Raw genomic sequence first — 23,335 nt, 5'->3', positions numbered from 1 at the left:
AAAAACAAAAAAAAAAACTGGCCTATGGTGCATTCTCAGTAAATTTGACCTATTCAGTTTTGCAGCATTAATAATGGATTAAAGGCAAATCACAAGTATCGTCTTGCGTTGGCATAGCAAGGGCTGGAGTCACCAACCTTTTTGAAGGCGAGAGCTACTTGCGTATTTGATCAATTCAAACGGTTAACGGTTTGATACACACTGCTGAAATTTTGACCAAATCCCTTGAATAATGTTACATTGTGTTATTATTAATCGTGAATGATATTCGCTTGAAGAAGTGACATGTTGATCATTTCCCACAATTGGAAGAAAAAGATACATATCAAGATGCAGCACTTTATTTCGGTAAATCTCTGCTCAATGTTCACATTTTCAAATGATCACTTGTAAAACATTTCGAGGATATCAGTGTCCCGTTGCTGGCGAGATATTTGGAGAAAAGGATCAAAGGCTACTCATGTGGTTCCTTGGGGGCCACCTGGTGCGCGTTGGTGACCCCAGACTTCGGGCCACCGCTTTTTAAAAGAGTCCTTTTCATCATGCTCTTCACATTTTGATAAAATGAGATCACACCTAACGCCTACTTCGCCATTGTGAGTATTAAAGGTCACTGAATGTTCAGATTTAAGTTAGGCTGTAGGAAAGACACTTCCTTTTAGTGCTTATTCTTCATTTTAAGAAAAATGTTTGGACCAGTTTTTGGCAACATTTTTGTGCATCTCTTCCCAATGCACAAAGCAAGGGTCCACAAAGGCATATGTGGAACAACAAGCACATAAAAACCTTTTGGAAAAAAAAATGTTGAAAGACTCACTCCAATATCGTGTAAAAAGTCATCCTGTATGGCCACAGGTCCAAATATGTCTGTATATATATATTTGTCTATATGACTAAATGTGTAAAAGTGGCTTGCTTTTGGTTTGACTCACTAACAGCAACTCCCTCTTGTTTGTGTTTTGCGAGCCTAATTCGCAGCGTTTGTAGGCGGAGGAGCATCTAGGTTTGATGTGGGCGAACGCGCTAAAGCCCTTCTGCGGCACATAACAAGTTAAAGAAAAGTCAGAAAAATCATGTAAAATACACGAAAATGCTTGCTTGATTTTACATAAATGTCTATGCTCGGGCCCGTGTACCTGAGTGGCCACGTGACCCAGGCTTTCACGCTGAGCCTCGCTGATGAGCACTTAATGAAAACGGGCCTGGGGACACGGTAGCTGTAGTCGTTAGCCACATGCCGCGCCACAGCTGAGGTCGTCGACGCGGCGACGCCTCCACCATCCCCGTAGGGGCCGATAGTAAAAAAAAAAAAGCAACTGATATTCCGGAAGCGGCGGTGTGGACATGCATAAGACGTATGAAAGGGATACAAGGAAGGATGAAGGCACTGCCACACCGTCTCGTCATCTGTTTCATTCATGTGCAGCGAGACGTTTCATGTTGCAAGTGATGGCAATGGCAAATATGAAAGATGTACTCTGTCACGTTGAATGTCTGCACGTGGCCATGGAACACACCACGAGCACCTGTTATCTGACTCACTTTAATATTTCGTCTTTGATAGCTGCTCTTTCTTTTCTTTGCAACATCTTTTGTTTGCTTTATTCCAGCAGTCTTAGTCATTTGCATAATGTCTTATCTTCCAAGTCCGCTCCTTAAAGAGTACACGTTTTAATCCACAGCCATTGCCAGATTTATTTGAAGAATAAAAGACACAAGCATAACGGGTTACGGAAGTCTAACTTCCAAAGTTTTGCGTGTACATTAGGACTGCGGCTATCCGATACTTAAGTATTTGGATATCCTTTTGAAAATGTTATTGAATGATCGGGTATTCAGATTAAAATTAAAAAGATATATTCCCACCAAAATAGATTTTGGAAAAATCTCAACCACATATTTTTGTCTGAGTCGAAGTGACATCACAACCAAACGAGCAATTTCCCCTGGCTTAAACTGCACATTTGAGTTAGCCTGGTTTGCTATAAAGCGATCACTGAGGAAGGGCAACGATCTCAGGCTGTTCGCATCAACGTGGGCAGAGTCATTTTCGCCTATTTTCACTGGCTTTGAAAAGCAATCCAACAATTCTCGCCAGCCTATAGAGGGCCCCGTCCTTTTAGCAATTACCCACAATGCATGCCATACGTATGGCTTGTTGATAACAGCCCTCCAATATGGCCGCCGGTAGTGCATTGTGGGTAATTGCTAAAAGGACGTAGCCTTCTATAGGAGGCACTTGCTTAGCGGCTATCTGGAGCCTCTGTTAAGCGCTGCCAACAGGCGACGTGTAATACAATATCAGCATAATAAGAGATCTTTTTGACACCCTTAAGTAGCGATTGAACTTGATTTAAGGACGACGTTGTGTTATTGATGTCGGTGGCAACAGCTTGTGACGGCAATGCAAAGTGGCCCCAATTACCGTCGGGAATACGAGTCAAGAAAGCGTCATGTCGCGACGCGCTGCCAGGAACAACTTCAAAGTAAAAGCGTCCCTCGGCATTGATGTTCAGATGTCGAATAAGTAAGGTAAGGTTTATTTTGAAGTTTGCCTTCTAATCGCGTTGACGACGTGTTCCTGTCATGTATAGCATGAACACCTGTTGCTGTAGTGGGCTTGACTTTTTCTTGACGGTGTACACGAAATAAATATTTAAATATATAAATGGGTACCCGAGGCTGAAAAAAAGCACCAAGTATTTTTTTTTGAAACGAAGTACTCCAAATATTTGAGTACCCATTTTAGCCCTCTTTTACAAACTGCTTTTAAAAGACGAGCCAGGTCTGGCAGAGTGTGACAAGCAAGGGCGGCTCCAGGATTTTTTCTCTCGCTAAAGAGGGGCCTGACCGAAACACAGGGGGGCTGAGACAGTAATTCATAACAATATTTTAGAAAACCAAATAAACAGCTGGAGGACCTCAACTGCGTCTACACAGATTTCTGACAGGGCCAGAGCCCCCCTGAGACCCAGTGTAGCGCAATCCCTAGTGACAAGAAGTAAACGCAAGTAAACCAGTTCATAAAGGTTTTTTTTTAACTTATTTTCTTCTCAAACAACAGTGTCCTTCCTTCTTTACCTGCCTCCTTCCTCTCCTCTTTCTGTCTCTCCACCTCATAATGGCCTCTTCTCTGCCGAGGTCGTGGGATACACCCGCAGGCAGCGCCCGGAGACAGCGAGTGAAGAATTTAATTTGGACCGATGTTCTCCCCTGAGGCGCTGTGGCATGGGTTCCTGCCTTCTATAGATTAGTTACACATTGCACTGTCCCCCCGAGCGACGGCGCACACAAGCTCTCACTGGCTCTTTTGTCACTTTTTTTTACAGCTCTTGCCTTTCTGCTTCTTCTTCATTGATGTCAATTTCATTCTTCCGCCACTTACGCTGAGATGGATGGAAGTCCGCACGGACTGCCACTGAGAGGCACGACGGCTCACGGCCAAGGACAATAGCCAGACAGCAAAAAAATATTGACATCCAATTTGAACGCAGAGACTGAAATTCAATTGGATGATACGGTAGAGGATGCTGGGCCAACTTTGGTCTGATTTCAAATGCCCCCATAAGGAATAATAGGAGTCGTTAAAGCTTTTATTCACATTTAGTAACTGGACCGGCGACGATTGAAACCACATTTTAACATTGTGAAACCGTTATGTAAGTTTTGAAAATATCTACCTGCTGCGCACTAAAACTAATAGTAAACTTCTTGTTATGGTTGTGTGACAATTCAAAACAGATGTTTGTGGTCAATGAATTTCACATTACACTCATGCAAATGAGCCAGTGCAGGACCAATGCGGTTGACTGCTTTTGTAACCATGGTGATTTGGCGCAGAGTTACTTGTTGAGCCCAGAGTCTAAAAAAGTCAATGCGAACTGTGAGCCCCCATAAAGACAGTAAAAACATTGGTTTTGTTTGGGTTTTAACACTTGGCCGCAGCACTTAATCACCGCTACAGTTGTCGATGAGTGATCTAGTAAGGACGTTTGCCTCAAGTTTGGCCATGAGCGCTGTCCTTTTGTATGGCGTTAGCATGTTCGCCCCATGCTTGCGTGGGTTTTCACGTAGAACATACACTGTATGTAGGGCCACATTTGGAGTCTGTGTGTGTATGTGTGTTTGTGAATCCTTGGCAGTACTCGTGGCGGCATCATTATTTTGACAGCTGACAAAAAAAATCCATAGCGAATCTATAAGTCCATTTGGTCCCTGGTCTGCCATAACTTGAGGCCGCAGTTGCGCTGCGTGTCATAAAAATGCAATGAAATGAATGTCAATAAGTGACAAACATACTTCTCTTGCCCTGTGGCGTCAACGCGTCACAGTCGCCTTCTTCTTTTTTTTTTTTCCTTGCCAGACTTGATTTTATTTATGTTCCGCCACATTTCATATACCCTGTCTTTGTCATCAGTCTTGCTTTTTGCTCTGATTTTATTTCTTTTTATGACATCTGTCTTTTCGTCAACTTCCATAATGTACTTTTTTTTCTGAAACCAATATCGTACCCGGCATTTTTTTTTTCCTTTTCCTTTTTTTCCAAGCACATGTCCCTGACCTTAATGAGGTGCTCTCGCCTCGTCGGCCCGAGTGACTGATTCGTGTCTGTGAGCAGCGTCACACCGGACAAATTGCTTTTCATAACGTATGTGACCTTTATGAAGGGTACTTCTTTTCTCTGGCCCTGTCGACTTCACACGGCCAACTTTACTTGTCAGCAACCTCAGAATTCTGCCCTTTCTATTCACTTGATATTGAGTTACTTGTATGTGGAATGTCTAAAGTTGAACACAATCTGTACAATTTGGTTGGATTTCAAAACATGTTTTCCCATATAAGAAGAAAAAAAAAATAGAACTAATCAATTCCTGGGTCACACTGTCTAGCCAATGTTGCAAACATTGGTAAACACAAGGACCTCAACACAAGGACCTGATATGCCCAACCCTGGTCCAAAGTGACTCCAAACCCGACATCTTCATCTTGATGAATATTTGTCGCTGGAAAAGAATGCCCGCAGCAACACATATTGATGCAGAAACATAGAAGTTATTTAGTAACCTGTTAACGGCATCACTAATGTCCATTTCTGACACCGTTGGATCATCAAAGTCCAGGAATATTTAATATCATTGCCAGGGAAACTAACATACCAGATCAAACCGAAGCACAAAATTGATTGTTCTCTGAACTGTGACTGTATTGTCCTTGTCAAATTCCAAATAACGTCACGTAAAATCTGAACGTTTGGCTGTACCGTACTAGTTGTCCGGTCAAGATTTTCCCTTGTTTATTTTCCTTATTGCTTCCCTCCCATCGATGCTTTATGAGTCATTGTGTGTGTGTGCGTGACACATGTAATAACAACCGCAGTGAAATATGTCTTTTAATATCCCGCCAGTTACACTGAGCAAGCAGAGAGTGTTGTTGTCATCATAACTGATATTAGTGATGATAAAGTGGAAAATGCTGGATACACATGACTGTTATTATTATTTCTGCTTGGCGGCTCTCATCGTAGCATTTGCATGCAGCCAACAGATGAAATGCGTCCGCGTTGGTATTCGCGTCTGTTGTTGGCATTATGAGATTTGTTCCAGTCAACAGTGTTCCTTTTAGTAACATCATACTGCTAATAATAAGAGCGTAAACACAACAAAATAGTCAACTTTTTTATCTATTAAAATGGTTGAATCTTTTAAATGAAATATTCCAAATGTATTAAGTACATTGGTTTTAAAATTTTTAATTTACCCAATATAAGGTATTTGTGTCATAAAACTGCATCAAATACATTCTAAAATGATCTATAAAATGTTATAATATATTCAAGACTTCTACACCATATGTTTGAAAAATATTGCCTTTGTATTAATGTTTTATGAATAATTGTTTACCAGTAAATGTATCAACTTATATATTTTTATATATTATCTATTTCAATGAAATATTTAATTGACCGTTAGTTACAAAAGTTTTGTTCCATAAAATATCAGGCGTAAAAAAAACAACAGATTTTTATTTATATTTAAATGAGATATACACATTGTATTTATGCATAAAACGACATAGTCCATTTGACTATTTTAAAACAAGACCTTGTACAGCACATATATTATCACATAAGATATTTGAATCTTAAAAATTCATGCCATGCTGCCATAGAATGAAATGGCAATAACAATGAGAACATTCCTAAGAAAGTTGAGTTTTCCCAAGAAAAAAAAGTAACTAAGTAAGTTTTATCGGTGCACAGATGGTGAAGTTGCGTGTTGTGCATTTTGAGGTTTTATCATGTGTGGACACTCTCAAAGTGAGAAAATCTCCTCTAGCTGAGAAGTGCTGCTCATTGTTAGTTTCCCACTGGCTGCCTGTTATAAAAACAAGCAGAGTGGAAAAACAAAAATAGAAAATGTTGGCGAAAGGCAGCGTGAGTTTGAATCGGCTGTCGTCGTTGTTAACGGTGGCCCACGTGTCTAAAACCTCACACCTATTGTGTGCTAAGCTAAAGAATCCTCCGCGGTACGTCTTATTGATTGCTTAATTTTGACAACCAGCTGGTTGTCATGGCAATGTTGCTTTTTCATCTTCCACTATACACAAGAATTGAGTGCCTTTGTTCCGTCAGTGGCTATTTGGAGCAATTGTGATTTCCTTTTTTAGATTTAGCCCATTTCGACAGGAGAGCGCGCAGTGAGCTAACTCGCTAAATGCATCTTCCCTAGATGTCACCATTTACAGACCATCTCACTGTCCTTATTTATATTCCCAGGTGTTCCAATATCGATTTTGTTTATCAGGCTACTACGGTATATGTTGGAACGCAAAGCATTGTGGGTATACCAATCGTAGGAAGCCTGTGCTGAAATATCTGTCCTGTAGTGTGAGCCACAGGCTGAATAATGCGTGCTGCTGTATTTACTAAAAAGTAAATCCCAGAAGTGTATGTGTTATGTGGATCTACGCATCGACAAAACAACATCCGCGGCCCCCATTAGCCTGTTAGCCCGTAAGCACGCATCGTGAAATACTCCTATGTCGGGTCAGTCATATCTCAAGGCACCGCATTATTTAAAATGAAAACTCAGATTATGTAATTCAGCGGAAGCTCCAAAGTCGAACGTCTGTAAAACACGTTCAATTTGGTATTCGATCAAAATGTTGTATGGGAAAGTTTATGCCTCAAAAGTGAGTGCCTTTGTTCCGTCAGTGGCTATTTGGAGCAATTGTGATTTCCTTTTTTAGATTTAGTCCATTTCGACAGGAGAGCGCGCAGTGAGCTAACTAGCTAAATGCATCTTCCCTAGATGCCACCGTTTACAGAACATCTCACTGTCCTTATTTATATTCCCAGGTGTTCCAATATCGATTTTGTTTATCAGGCTACTACGGTATATGTTGGAACGAAAAGCATTGTGGGTATACCAATAGTAGGAAGCCTGTGCCGAAATTTCTGTCCTGTAGGAATTGAGTGCCTTTGTTCCGTCAGTGGCTATTTGGAGCAATTGTGATTTCCTTTTTTAGATTTAGCCCATTTCGACAGGAGAGCGCGCAGTGAGCTAACTCGCTAAATGCATCTTCCCTAGATGTCACCATTTACAGACCATCTCACTGTCCTTATTTATATTCCCAGGTGTTCCAATATCGATTTTGTTTATCAGGCTACTACGGTATATGTTGGAACGCAAAGCATTGTGGGTATACCAATCGTAGGAAGCCTGTGCTGAAATATCTGTCCTGTAGTGTGAGCCACAGGCTGAATAATGCGTGCTGCTGTATTTACTAAAAAGTAAATCCCAGAAGTGTATGTGTTATGTGGATCTACGCATCGACAAAACAACATCCGCGGCCCCCATTAGCCTGTTAGCCCGTAAGCACGCATCGTGAAACACTCATATGTCAGGTCGGTCATATCTCAAGGCACCGCATTATTTAAAAAGAAAACGCAGATTATGTAATTCAGCGGAAGCTCCAAAGTCGAACGTCTGTAAAACACGTTCAATTTGGTATTCGATCAAAATGTTGTATGGGAAAGTTTATGCCTCAAAAGTCAACCAACTAGAAGCCTGACTTGAAGGTAGTTCCTGACGGAATGTTGTTGCTCCCCAAGTGCCTTCAGGCTCAAATGAAAGAAAACGCATCGAGTAAAAAGTCTTCAATGTGATCACATTTTTCTTAATGAACCGGATTTCATTTGTATTGAGCCGCTCTTCCAACTCTCCAAGGCTGTCGTTTATGTGTTGCTAATCGCATTGTCAGCAAGGACAATCAATCAGCTCATCAATGGTGTTGTGCATATGTTCCGCTTGAGATTACAGTATTACATTTTCTTCATATGTCCATTCATCACCCTCCTCAAACTCGCGTCCAGTCCAGCACGGTGCAGTCCACCAGCTGTGTCCGGCAGATGTTCGAGTCGCCGAGTGTTTACATGCCAGCACCCCACCCGTCGACGCAGGTGTGCACATTTTGATGCAGCAGCTGCGTGTTTAAATACAGACAGATGTTGAAGCAATAGCAGGTTGGTGGTTTAGGGAGCTAAGCAGCCACACAGACAGTCAACTGGGAGAGCCGAGATTAATAAAGATGTAAAATGAAAGAGGCGAGCTGCTCGTTTTCTACAAGTGGGCCCTGTGGACTCGGCGAGGAGGGAAGGGCGGGGAGGAGGGTGGTGGTGTTCCAGGTGTGGTTGTACAGGGAGCGCACTGGCTGCCAAGGTTTACAGACAGCTTACTTCATTACAGCACACATTCATCACAGGGAGACTTACTCTTGAACGCCTTCCAAGATCACGTTACTTGGAGGTGGATTAGCTTTTTACAGCCATGCAAACACTTGATGAGTTACTGCAAAATGTAATGACAGCCCGTATTACTGTGCTTAGGGCTTGTGGTGTTGTCCGACCGCACTGCATCACATTGACGGATGCTCCTTGCCACTGCAAAGCCACAACTACGATAATAAGCTGAGTGGTGAATGAAGACGTCTGAAGCACGGGCAGTCAAAATGGAGTATGATTATCTTTGTGAAAGGCGCATTGTTGTTTTGGATCGCTTTGATCCTGAAGATCATGCGTCGTGTTTCCAAAATATTCAAAAGTTGAGTTTCACAAGTACTGTACTACTAACTTGATGAATGTATTATTGTTTTGACTATTCTTGTTCAGTGTAATCCTAAATACTGCTTGTAATAGTTTAAATCTATGGACAAGTCCACTTGAATGTGGTGCAACTTCCTCCCTCACTTTTACTGCTTTTAGAGAGCATTTCACATTTTATTCCTTATTTGTCAGTGACGGTTATGCACAAGATTCCTACACAGCGTAAAGAGGAGGAGTACATAATTGTAAATATCTCTGACGGTATACAATTGTTACTGGTGGCATTTACACAAAAGAGTACAATAGTCAGTACATTTCCGCAAATGGTATGACTAAAGTGCTACGTCCTTATAAAATCAATCGGATGCAAATGGAGCTGATATATGTTTTGTCTCTTGTATGTTTCATTTAAAAGCGCACGTACAACCTCATTATGGCCTCATGACACTCACCATACCTCTGCTGCTCAATGCTATTATTTAGCAGATGCTTATCAGCTTCATGATGACACACCAGCTGTGCTTGTGCACCATATTAGCAGGCTATTCCGGGGAAGCCGGAGAAAAAAAAAAGAAGAAAATATTCGCTGTTGGCTTAACGAAATGCCGTTTACATTTCTCTCTCCTTTTTTTTTTTTTTTTTTTTTTTTTAATAAGACAACACAAACGCGTGGAGATGTAGTATTAATGGCGAGATGGGTGTTTTAAGTGGAAAAAAGTGCTTGTCATTTTAATGGCTGACTAGTAATTATCAACTGCTTTTGTCACATGATCAGGGCAGAAGCATCAAGATTCTAAATTTAACTTCTTGGAGGGATAAGAACAAGACGATGGCCTTGACATTAAAGGGGAAGTCAAATCCTTCTTTACAATATTTTCTTGCGTCCCCACTCTTGCTAAGTTATTTTTTTCTTTCTTTTTTTTTTGTGTAGCAGAGGAGCATATATGACCCAAATGGACATACTCTATATCCCCCTGGCAGTGATATTTTTTTCTCAAAAATTAACAATTGATGTCATGTATCAGTCAATACTTTCCATGAAGTCTTAAATCCGTCAAATTCAAGGAGGCGATGCAGTTTCCAGAAAGAAAATCTTCATATATTAAATCAGTTAAAATGATGTATGGTTCTGTACAATTGAGTCTTATTAGTTAAACACAATACCATTTTCTTTGCTTTCTGTGTGCGTGCGTCATTGTGCTGTTAACGTTGTGGTACTTCTCTCCTCATCCTCCCACGGTGTCCATAAATCCAAAAGCGGAATCACAGTCCTGGTTAGAGATGATTAAAGATGGAAGACCAGTGAGAAAGAAGAGCCAAATGACAGCTCAGCTATGTTACGTCTAGATGGATGGTGTGGCTATATTCAGCCCTCACCATCAATTATTCACACAACAAGACTGATTCTTCTTCACTCGAAGCTAGCAGGGTTCTCGTAGGTGACACTCATTCACCTGTCATGATTTTTGTCATTTCAAATTATTCAAACAGCGCAGAGTTAAAGATGGGCTGATTGTGTGAAAATCACCCGTCGTATTTTTAGAAATGTGGCATCCGTCCCTCTGTGGAGAAAAAGCGTGATGACGGGTCCACAAATTAGCCTTTGTTTGTCTGTGCTCGCAAGCAGCGTGTCACCATATGTTGGCTAATAGTCCAACAAGTCTGGCTTTGTGCTCAAGCAACCAGATGGCCTGTGATAGAGACCCCAAACTGAAAAAAAAATGGAGACAAAAATAAGTTTAAATCCTACTCCCAAATTTTTTTTGTTTATTTTTAGCATTAATATCCCATAGACGGGTCCACAAATTAGCCTTTGTTTGTCTGTGCTAGCAAGCAGCGTGTCACCACATGTTGGCTAATAGACCAACAAGTCTGGCTTTGTGCTCAAGCTACCAGATGGCCTGTGATAGAGACCCCGAACTGAAAAAAAATGGAGACAAAAATACAACACACACCTTTATTTTTACTTTCTACTGTAACCGGTGGTGGTGTTCTTTTCCCAAATAAATAAAAATGAAATACCGGTAATCGTTTACTCAAAGTAAATCGTCCTAGCTGAAAAATGTCTTGTTGTTGTCAAGGTGAAGCCCACAATCAGAAAACCTGTTTGTCTGTTTTTAATAAATTAATTCTTGATCTAAAAATAGTCTTTTTCGCTGTGCATTATAATATTAATCACCGAAAAATAATATTTTTGTCTGTGTATTGTAGTGTATTTGCAACCCCACAAAAACCAATTATCTTACTTTTCATTTTTAATCTGAAAAAAAAGCACCTTTTTGTTGCGTATGACGCCTGCCAAAAATGTTTTTCTGTCTACTACTACTGAGTTTAAGATAAGATAAGATAAGAAAACCTTTAGCCAAGTTTTTTAACCACCTCAAACACGATTATTATGTCATTAGCTATTTTATCTTCATGCCCCCAAAAAACAAATACCTTTGGGAATTTAAATTTTTGATGCAGCAAAAAAATCTAAATATTTTTCTTAATATGTGCATTTTTCTTAATCCAACAAAAAAGTGATATTTTTTTCTATTTGATTCTAAATGCCTCTATTTTTTTTTCAGTTCAATTTTTTAACCTTGCAAACCACCAAACATATATTTTGGGGTGGATATTTTAATTTGAATTCCTGAAAAAAACCCATACCGGTATATTTTTTTCCTGTGTGTATTTTATCTTCAGTCTCTCATTCTTACTCCAATACCAATTGTTGCCGCTTCACGCTAAATCAGCGAACTTTATTCTAACCTGTTCTGTGACAAATTCACCTCAGAGGCTCCGTGCTTGTGTGCTCCTGTTTTGTTTAGCACTTGTGACAATCCAAATAACATAATACACAGGAAAATAATTACTCAGGTGTTTCTCGCCCTTAGGATTCTCCTCCACCCAATGCGTACAACATAAACAGGACACCAAAGGGCACAAGTGGTCACTTTGAAGCTCGGAGTAAAGAAGCCAGAAAACGACAAAGCAGCTTCCTGTCAGCGGCACCGCGACAAACTGCTTCCTTTCTAGGCTGTGTGCACACTGGACCAGGTATCCATCCATCCATCCATCCATCCATTCATTCCAAGGTGTTTATGGGTTTTTTTTTTTGATCCAGGGGCCACTATTCTGACAAAGAAGAAACCCCGACTGAACAACATATCTGGAACTTCACACAGAGTTGTGAAGTACATCACTGACATTTAATGCAGTCCTTTCTTTTGTAAATGTCCATGTTCCCTGTGCAGTCAAAGCTTTATCCGAGCAGCATGTAGCAGAATCTGAGTGGATTCCCCACCTCTTGTGTTGCTACCCTTTTTGTCACCACACACTGATGCATTGTGGCGCTGGCTGAACGTTGAAGGCCAGCGAATGCTTGCAATGTCTTCATGGATCGCTGGCTGAAAATCTCTGATCTATCCAGAACAGTCGCAGAAGCGGAAGTAGTACAGAGAGAGTACCACCCTTCGCTCTCCAATTAGCTCGCCATCTCGGCGGGCCTCCGAGCTAATATTGACTTCAATTACAGTCTCAATGAAGAAAATGTTGTTTCAAAATGAATAGATTCCTGACTTAGTTGGATAATTTATGACTTGGCCCGTTTCACCATGGGACTCAACCCATGAGGCGCCTCCAACCGTTTAACCAAATTCCAATTTGCATATAAATAGATTTGCACTGTTTGCTGTGCTGTTCACCCCCTACCCCCCACACCCCTCACACACATTTTGAAATGTGCTTCGTCTCGCACACATGCACAATTTTCTCCATTACTGAATTTGCATATATGAATAGGTCCACAGTGTATGGACCATTAGGGAACATTATAATCTTCATCATTCTAAAGGAAGCTAACTCTTGAAACACTGCACAGAAAGTCCCTGCAGGATGCCATATGTTGGCACAATTAGAATACTTGCATGGTGGTTACTACGTATGTATTGTTTCTTGTGGGCCATAACCTTTTAAATTCAGACGGCCCTATTTTTTGTGCTCAGCGCCAGTCAAGCGCAAAGTGCAGTCTAGCTTTGCGCATGGGTGGAGCTTTCTTGAGACATTTTTGTAGACAGGTGCTGTAGGAATGGCCATTTGCGCCGTTGTGGGACTGAACACAGCCAACTTGATTCCGGGCCGGTAGAAGCGGTTTCCCAATTCAGTGCCATCCAGGCAGTTGAAGGAAATACCAAGTTTTCTTAAAATGGAAACAAAAGTCCTTGCTGTCGAAAACTTATCAATGAAAAACTGAAGGAATATGTTGCACGTTTTGGGTGAACAGTCTCAGCAAATAGGCGGAGGGGGTTTCAGCACAGAGTCAACAGTTTTAAATGGTACGCGTGGGTTATGACAGTTAGCCTCAATTAGGTTTGTTGAATGTTCATTTTTGGCCTCTTTAACTGTTATCTGGTCGTTAGTCTTTTCTGAATTGATAAGATATCTGCAGCTTGTCTTTTTTTCCCCACTTGCATTCGGCTTTACGGCACTCTTGCTTATCTGCGCGAGTTCTGTCGTTAACATCTAAAATTACAGAAATTGTACTGCAGTATCCTCTTAGAAGTGTTCAATCTTATTCCCAAAATAAAATGCAATTATTGTTTGACTAGGTCCAGGCGAGTATAACCCAAGTGTGAGATGCTCCCCTCCAATGTGTCTGATGGCCTCTCGAGAAGAGCGCTTCAAAGAGAACACCAATACCAATCCAGGACCTGCCGATTACCAGGTACACTTCATACTTATTGTTTGTTATCACAGTATATATATCGTATGATGAACATACTATACCTTCACCTCAAAAATATAATATTGTGAGATGCGATCAAGCACTTGACGCAACTCTGACAAAAACAACAGTTCGCATCCATGCTCAATGCACTGGCGTTATCGCAGCGCTCTGGCGTTGCATCGCCTCCGAGCCTCTGCGTGAAAACAGTCGGAATAAACACGAAAGCCATCGATGAATATCATCGCCCATGTGAGACGTTCGCCTCAGTGTGACCAAGTCTCCTCGAGCAGCAGTCGTAATTGCCTTTTACAGGCTTCTTTATTTACATTACGTCAGATAGTGCCTCTGATGTCTTCTAATTTGTGTTCGGTGTCTGCAAATAGTCGCGTAATGCAAAAATGACACAAGTAAACACTTCTATTGAATGTGTATTTAATTTGATTTCAGAGTAGTTTGCTCAATATGGGATATATATATATATATATATATATATATATATATGAAGAAAATGAATAAAAAAAAATAAAAAAGTTATCCTATATTGTTTAACTGTACAGGAGAATGTTTATACAAACATTTTAAACATTCCCTACACTTTGATTGGCGTAAAAATAAGTGAATCATCCCTTTCAGTCAACTGTGGAAGGAAAAAAATCGAACAGTAAAATTCGCTTGTAAATTTGATTTATGAGTTAAATATTTATAGTGTGTGAGCGTTAAATAATTTTACTGAAATCCTTTTTCTGTTTCATTAAATCGTATTCATGTATTCCCAACAGTTCATTTTTTTGGTCCTTTTAGATTACAGCCTTGATGCGTTACCGTGTCATTTAATGTTTGGCCTTCAGAATCAGTTGCGTTGGACCATTTTAACTACATTAACAATGGGGTTGTTTCTTTAACCAAACCAATTTCAAATTTGTTCTCTCAAGGCCTGTAGCCATCCTTCAGTGGTATTATGTCGGCTAAGTCTCCATTGGAGGGCCAGCTCCCAAACACATGACCCTCCACTGCGCTATGCAAACACTCCACACAAGTAGTTGCTCGTGTGGTTTTTTTTTTGTTGTTTGTTTTTTTCCGTTTCACTTCAGATTGTCGGTCCTGATTGCTTTCTGATTGATCAGAGAGGAAATACCACAATTAACACACTCTACACCAGAGGATACTTGCAAAGGATCATCATTTAGAGACAAGCAGGCCTTTGCTGACTTTGATTGCATGAGAGAAAAAAAAATGCTCATGTTTGTCCCCATTTTCGGTACGCGGAAAAAAAAAAATCTCCCATTTCTCCCGATTATCGCTATGTGTGTATCCTGCTGTAGATATCATGACACGGAACAGCTGCCTTTTCATACGCCTCGTGCGGAAAGCATGCCGAAGCCCACGTCTCAGTAATTAGCTTCGTGACTGCGTCTACGTTTCGACACCACAGGACGTTCATTCGGCACAGGGATGAGACGAGGTGGCTGCGATGAGTGCGGCGTGAGGGATGGATGTGGAAAGGTGGGAGGAAGAAGGAGCGGAGCTGAACAAGGTTGTTAAAACTGCTGGCGAGCAGATGGCGGCGCAGGGGGAATTGTACCTATTTGAGCATTAGCATCAATGCGTGCTCATGTGCGCTCGTCTGTGAAAGTGGCTGTAATGTGCTATCGCTGCCTTCTTGAGCTGCATTAGCCCGCTGATGGAGCTCATTTGGGGACTCGGGCGCACCCTATGAGTCTCCTACTTCTGGAGAGTAGGCTTGATTACCTTTGCCCACGTACGACATCGCTCTTATTGGTTGGGCTTCATTTAACCGTGTGCGTGCGTGTGCGCGCTATACTTGAAAATGAAACGACTCGTGGATTAGTTGCGGAGCACAAACAAATGTGATTTAAAGGACGGATGTAAATCTTGAAAGCGTGGCTTTCATGTTCATTATCTGCAAACCTTCCTCTGTTCTCTCGATGCGCTGGCGCCACATGAGACTTTTCAGACCTTTAATGATTCCCATTGTCCGACTCTTCAGCTGAAGTTACACTGCTCGTGTTTCACTTTTAGAGATGTGCAATTCTACAGTACATTTAGTAGACCCTAATGGCACCTAATATCCAGGCAGGCGTGTAAAGGACATTCATATCATCACTAACCTTACACATCTTGTGAAATACAACCGCACTCTCCTCTGCCAGTGCTGAACTACAGTAAAACATATTTTTTATAATGGCGGGTATGTTCCATACAGCTTCTGGTGTGACGTATTAATTGCTTGTTGAACTGCATCAGTTGCTTTCCACGCAATAGTGTATTTGCATTTCGCACCCCTGTCCTACCTTTCCGGTATCCCCTTTCACAATGGCGCTTTCTCACCTCTGTTACATCTCTGATACGACCTTTGAAACCAGAAAATTGAGAAAATGACCCTATTCTGTATCAGTTCCATTTATACGGAATGGCGACAAGGGGGGTGGGAGTGGGGGTGTAAAAACGGCAACTTTTAGAGGCTAAACGGCACATAAACTCCAGTGAAAGAGTTTCCCTCGCTGAGAAATACTCCCGTGCCTTCTTGTGCTGAGAAAGTGAATCCGTGTTGCCCCAAAAGCTCACACGTGAGGCAATTATGGACGGCCAGATCCGGATAGAGCATGGGGCGTAATCCACTCTTCTTACCGGAGACAGCTTGATTCACCAGAGCCCAACACGCATGCTGAGAACGGAATCGGTGATTTCTAACATTGTGCGTTTAATGGTAAAATCCAAAAGTAATTGTCATATCTGTTCAGTTTATTGTTATTATGCGCGTATGTGTACAGAATTGTTCTTTAGCTTTAAAAGCCGCTGGCATGTTTTCGATGTCTTGAACTGCACCTGTGTGTGTGCTGTGGGAAAGACTCATGTACACGTCTGTGTTCCGACCCACTAACACCATTCCCCGCGTAGATCCCCCTTTTCCCTTTCCCCTCTCTGACCCAGCCAAACAGCCCATAAATCTCCCTCATCATTGCCATGCCGATGCTGTCGTCACTTCCAAAGGGGCTCTTAAGCATCCACCTCCAGTGCAACCCCTCCGAGGGTGACCCGGAGTTGAACCCGCAACCCTTTTCCCATCAGGATCAAGACGGAGATCTGAGCGCTCTGGCCTCTTGTGCCTAAATCCCCGCTACGACGTTTCGTGCATACTGATGATGTGCACCATCACCAAGAGGTCACAGTGGGTAGAAGCTGGGGAGAAGGTTTAGCAGTTTTGATAGCTCACAGGAAGTGGTTTGTCAAGCACTTCCTGGATGAGAGGAATACAGGATATGTGGCTGCGTTTGAAATCACTCTCTTTCCACGATAAAGGAAGTTTGCCATTTCGTCATGCTCTTTGAATTTATAGTGAGCATAAGTTATCCCCAACACAGTGCCCCCAATGTATCCCACAATGAATCTTGAGAAGATGGAGTAGCTTTTACTGAAGCAATGATCATATAAAATGGGTAATGGTGATGTAGTGCAAAAGTGAGTCCACAGATATTGTTTAACTTAATCATGAACCACTGTGAGACAAAAACAATAATTGTCATTTTAAAGCATAATGCTTCCTCTTTACACTTGTCTTACAAGTGTCAAAAGAATATTAATCACCGGCATCTTCTCTGTTTTGTGTTTGTGTACAGTTGAGTCCAGGCATCATGAACACAGTGCTGAAGGGAACATTTAACGCGACTCTCAACAATCCTCTGATGCATCGACCCCGCCTCGCTGCCCATCTTCTACAGGAATACAAGGCCAGTGATGCCGTTTCCCACCATACCTTTGCCGCCACCATTATATCTTAAATTAGGGAGGGTACACGCACCATTTAACTCTTACAGAGACGCCAAATATGACAAAGAAGAAATGGGGGGGAAGGTAGTTGTCGCAGCTGAAAAGTGAAAACATTTCAATCCACTTCCTCCTTATGTTGCGGGGTTGGAGGATGACATAAAAAAAGTGGCCAGCGACAACATCGCGGTCGTATTTTTCGCGATTTGCTACGATGGATATATGTTCCTTTACAAATTTGTATGCATCTCAGAGCTCGCTGCGGTGTATCTGCAACCTACAAGTCAAAATTACGGTAAATTTTTGTATGATAAACATGATTCTACTACATCAGGTATCAAACTGTGGTTGAGTTGCACCCAGGAAGCGGTGCAAACTCGTTTATCGTGTGCCATTCTTAGCCTCGAAATGTCAGGACTCCATGTACCCTGCTTTAGCAAAGCTCAAAGTCGAGCGGTGGATTAGGGAGATTGTTCCATTCCTCTTATGAAGATTTTCATTGGAATATGTCATAGATCACATTTAATTAATTACCCTGAATTTACACCTGCAGATTTGTCGCACTCGATTGGGGAAAAAAGAAAAAAATATATATTTCTTCTTAATGCTTGCAGGAAGCAGTTTGGATAATCTCTTCATTCACACTGACTATGTCAATTTACATCACTTTAGAAAATAAAAGACATTTGATTGAACTAAAATTCTCAAATGTTAAACATCTAATCTAAAAGCTGCAAGTTGGCTTTCGAGCATATTGCTTTGGTAGGCTTGTAGGACCTCCTGAGGGAGCATGTTTTATTTAATGACAAGTAGCTCAGAAGACAATTCGAGTGTGGAAAAAAAAAAAGCCATTAAAACACCTAAAGGTCCAAAGCCATATTTGCAGACTGGGCATAAATCACAGGGTCGTTCATTATGTAGAGTTCTGCTGACCAAAGTTGCATAGATGACTCATAACTCTTCACCAATGTGGTCTTTGCACGCTGATGAAATTAGCCTTTTAATTGACACTTCAAGCATTACAAAATTCCTATTTTCCCACTGAGAATAATGACCGTTGACATCAAATTGTTAGCGAAATAATACCAAAGATGAGACGCAGAATTTAAAAAAGGGCCTGCTCAAGTCAAACATGACACTTTAACATTCTTCTCTGTCATACAGGTGTATACATACTGTACACTACTCACAAAACAAGTTATATCCGTAACTTTCAGGTGAAATTTTAGAATCAACCAAAAATACAGTACACTCTCACAGGTGACCTTACTGGGAGTTTGTTGTGTCAACATTGCTCGAAAGATTATTGCCTTACTTTACAAAGCTCCCTACATGCTGCTAGTTGCTGACCAAAGCCACGCCCCTCGCTAACATCAACAAGCACAAATTTACAGAGAACACACATCAGCATCAACAAAATAGCTGGGTGAGCAATACAAAGCTAACATTAGCACTGTAACATGTTGGCGTTAGCCATGAATGCAACATTGGCATGACTTTCACTTTTTGCAAACTCCCCCATTAAATTAAAAGTTAAATACAACTGAACTGTACATGGTCACTGATTCTGTCGTGTACCACTAGGAGGGAGTCTGCGTACAACTCTTGTTACTCGTACCTTTTAGAACCGTTGCAAAGATATTGTAAATAAATGCAAGCCTGTGTACAAGTAGAGGGAAGATGAGAAAAGTCGACTAGTATTTACGCCTCCCTTGACAGTCGTCTTTACCTTTTATTTATTTATTTTTTTTATCCCTGCGAGCTGTTTTACCATCAGTGATCTAATTAAATGAAATAAATCAGGCGGTCACAGCCCCACCTGATTCCCGGACTATCTCCCGCACCCCCAACCAATTGTATAAATCTCCATTATGGCGCATTACGCGGCACATCACTCATGTTGTTTATTGGTGGGGAAAAATATGTAAACAGAGCTGGGCCCCGTAAAAAAGTGATGGATGCTCAAACGGGCACTCCGCCGCGTCAACGGGCCACGAAGCGACGTCTCGTGCGGGCTCAAAGACGAACGGTGTGTCGTCCTGACGCCCGGATTTCATTGTAGGCTTCTTTTTATGTCCTCATTTGCTAAAGGGCTCCGTCTCCGAGGCAGGGGCATTATTTAATCTAATCATCTTGACGCTCTCTCCCTCAATAGAGCTCTTGATAATTGTAAAATGGAGGTTAATCAGGGTTTTTTTTTTTTGTTTGTTTTTTATTGGTTAACAAACGCCAGACAGCTGCTGGAGTAGCCACTTAGGGAAGATGATTCTGTATGCAAATGAGCTTGACTTTACTAGGGGACAAAGCAATACAGATTTTTATTATGTCACTGTCAAATAAAAAAATGTTATTTTCCCTTTTTGTCCCAAAACAAGATCTACAAAAAATAATTAAATATATAAAAATCATTGACACAACAATAAATAAAGTTCTAATGAATACTAATGAATACATATTAGAACAGTGTGAATCAAGATAGATGTACACCTTAAAATCATATGATAATATTAACAGCGATAATCCAAATAAAAATCTGTAAGATATTAACTATGGTGTAAGATATTTTAAATTTGGAAAAACTGTTGTGTTTTATGTTTTCCTTTTTTCCCTTTTACTTCAAGGGAAATTCTCTGACATTTATTTCACACGTATTCTAAAATAAAAATCCAGAATATCGCAAATTTAGCATAATTCTTTCCGTGTGGCTTTTTCTATTATTTCATTGGAATGTATTCTTGACTTTTATGATCATTCTATTTTAATTCCCAATTTCTTACATATTTTGTAATTTAAATAACATTCTTTTTTGATTATAATGTTGATTTTGTGTTTTCATTAAACACCTGAATGTCATTCATTTTTACTTTCATCTTGAATTTTATACTTGTTCACACGTTCCATCATTCTACTCCGCCCCCTCGCGACGTCAACCCCCCACCCACACTGATTTGCTTGGAGAAAGACAAGCTTCAACTTCCTCGTCCATGATATTGTTTCTTGCATGAGGAGTGAAGGCCTCCTGATGATTTTCTTAGTATAGATGCCCACCGCTTGGTCCTCACCCACACGAGAACTCTGTCAAAAAGTGAAAGTCATCAGAGCTCAAAGTGCTTTAAAATCAATCCCCCCTCCTGCTGACCTTATAACGCGCGGCGTCAATACATGCAAATGAAAAGCTCTATACTTAGCCGCCCATCATCTGGAGGTGACAGGCACGAGGCAACGCCGCGGTGGGAAGCGAGATTAGCTGGTGTCTTTAATTAAAGGAGAGAATAACAGTACAGTCTAATGGGGGAAAGAGTCCATGCGGAGGTTAACGAGTGCTGACAAGGGCGAGCCAGACGAGAGCACAACAGTAAAGCGGATGTCAAATACATTTTTTACCCAACAGATGCTAACATAGACATGTCGCGAGACTCACTCAAGAGCGCCCCCTTGTTTTTTTTCGAGGGGGGGTGAAGCAGCTATTCTGTACGAATACCAGGGCTCTTTGACGAACTCCTACTACGGCCAAATGAGCCCCGATTGTTCGCTGCTATTCGAGACAGATGGACCCCCGCTAGATGGTGAAACTCATTTAGCTAATGTGGGCGGAACGAGGCATCAAAGTTTGACGATCATTTGCAGGGTTCGCCATCACGATTGGGAGTGCGGGGGCCTGTTCTGCTCTAATTTTAGTTTCACTGTGCAGCAGTTCACGTCGCTGACTGCTATGATAGCAGGTGTCTGCTGTCAACTGTTTGGTGATTGATGTCCCGCTTTTAGAGTGGCTCGTAAACAGGATGTGTTGTAAAAATACATGATTTATAACACTGGCTTTTAAGGGAGATGGTTAAAATGTCCTACCGTACACGTTTAGAAAGGTACAATAAAACTTAAATTTAATTCCACTCTGATTAAAATGGATAGAAGTATCTGACTTTTTAAGTGGGTTTTTTTTTTCTCCTCCAGAAATGTTTTTTCCTCGCTATATATTTTATACCAGATTTTTTTTGTCAAAGAAAATATTGAATATTTTTAAATGAAAACAAATATGCGAACTTTATCTTGACTTTACACCTTTTTTATTTATTTTTATGAAATAAAATACTTTGGGACCCCCCAAAAAACAAGAAAAAACTTCCCACCTCCTCTTAAATATTAGATGTTGTTTCCCTCCCCCCAAACAAAATGACAAATTTCTTTTCAGGAAATATCCATCCATCCATCCATCCATTTTTGAATGTGCTTATCCTCACGAGGGTCACGGTCATGTTTGGAGCCTCTCCCAACAGTCTTTGGGCAGCAGGCAGGGAACACCCTGAACAGTGCACACATTGACGAACAACCATTCGCGCTCGCAATCACACCTTGTGAGTACCTGGAGAAAACCTGCACCTCTGCACTGTGAGGTGGACCTGCTAACCACCTGACTACGCTGCAGCCTCCAGGAAATCAATTTTTTTCTCCCATTTTACTCTCTTTCTGGAAATATATAGTTTATTCAAAAATCGTCACCTCTTCTCTGTTATGCAACATCTGTCAGTGAAAATACATTTTCAATATATATTTTTTTCTTGAACAATTACATGTAGTTTTGAAAATATCTGCCTTCTTTGCTGAAAATATTGATACGGTGGAATAGAATATTACCGATGAAAGGGTACCCTTTAATTTGTTTTTCACTGCCTGTTGTTTGTCAAAAAAAAATCGGTTGGCAGTCTGTGCACATGACTTTGACGCACACCCACACACCGGAGCTTTCCCACCTGTGTCTTATATTGTGACATATTGAATCCATCCCAAAGCTGTGTTTGCGCCAGTCGCCGCTCGGGACCCGGCGGCCACTCATCCATCTTGTCTCTCTTTGCTTTGGGGCACCACCACTACGTTGATCCTGATTGGCAGTCATTATGCGAAGCCCCCCCCCCCCCGCCCCTCCACCAGTCCCCTGTGGGCGCACACGCATCATTGGTTCAGAGCAGATTTGCGGGCGGGTCCAGATGATGGAGGAGGACGATGAGGAGGGTAGTATGCATGCGTGTTTTATTGATGGGACGCAGTTGCACTCTGCTTCAGTGGCACTTGGGGTGTCGGAAAAGCTGAGCTGCATTGTATTTGTTTATACTGGGTCGATAGATAGAGTGAAAGAAAATTCTACTAAATAGCAACACCGTGGCCCCGAACCTAAAATTTAAGATCACCGGCATAAAGAGTTCGGAGTACACACTGTATGGAAAGGTACTTGCAATTTGAATATTCCCATTTCCTCTCATTTTCACCATATGATTGCATAAATTTATATTAAGTCAGCAATGTTTTACATTCAAATTTTATTGCGCACGATAACCAAGACCTGCCTCGTTTTACACATTAGCCAATCAGAGTGATCATTCGCCTGCTGCCCTATCTATCTATCTTTCTATCGAGAGAGAGAGAGATAATAAATGTTTGCTGCATCTACGAAAGAATAGCGCTAGCTTGTAAACTGTGATAAACAGAGTAAAATGTTCAACTGAAATAATTTTTTCCACTTTTGTTTTGTTTTGTTTTTTTTTGGGGGGGGGATCATTTAAGTGTGAATTACTTTTGATGTTTGAATGCACTTTTTCTGCCCGTACCATTCAGAATGTCTGCATGTGGTCTGTGTGTGCACTTCTTTCCTTGGCGTTTTAAGTATGGTGAGCCACTTTAAATGGAAATATACTTGACATTTAGGAGGAGATGTAATCAGCGTCCATTAGAAAGCAGCTGAT

At 41.2% G+C, this 23,335-nt stretch overlaps 1 protein-coding gene across 1 annotated transcript in view; it reads left to right on the top strand.

The window, feature by feature from the left end:
* The window catches only part of stpg2 (sperm-tail PG-rich repeat containing 2), a 39,172-nt gene extending 19,009 nt beyond the window's left edge, over positions 1–20,163 (top strand). Inside the window, exons 12-14 of the mRNA XM_019877998.1 lie at positions 11,983–12,145; positions 13,696–13,811; positions 17,453–20,163. Of these exons, the coding sequence (XP_019733557.1) occupies positions 11,983–12,145; positions 13,696–13,811; positions 17,453–17,614 (441 nt within the window). The 3' untranslated portion in view covers positions 17,615–20,163. The remainder of the gene's footprint in view (positions 1–11,982; positions 12,146–13,695; positions 13,812–17,452) is intronic.
* Positions 20,164–23,335: the final 3,172 nt, after the last annotated feature.

The sequence above is a fragment of the Hippocampus comes genome, unplaced genomic scaffold (assembly GCF_001891065.2).
Source record: "Hippocampus comes isolate QL1 unplaced genomic scaffold, H_comes_QL1_v1.1 scaffold13, whole genome shotgun sequence".
Taxonomy (NCBI): Eukaryota; Metazoa; Chordata; class Actinopteri; order Syngnathiformes; family Syngnathidae; genus Hippocampus; species Hippocampus comes.
This window is presented reverse-complemented; position numbering and strand designations above follow the sequence as displayed.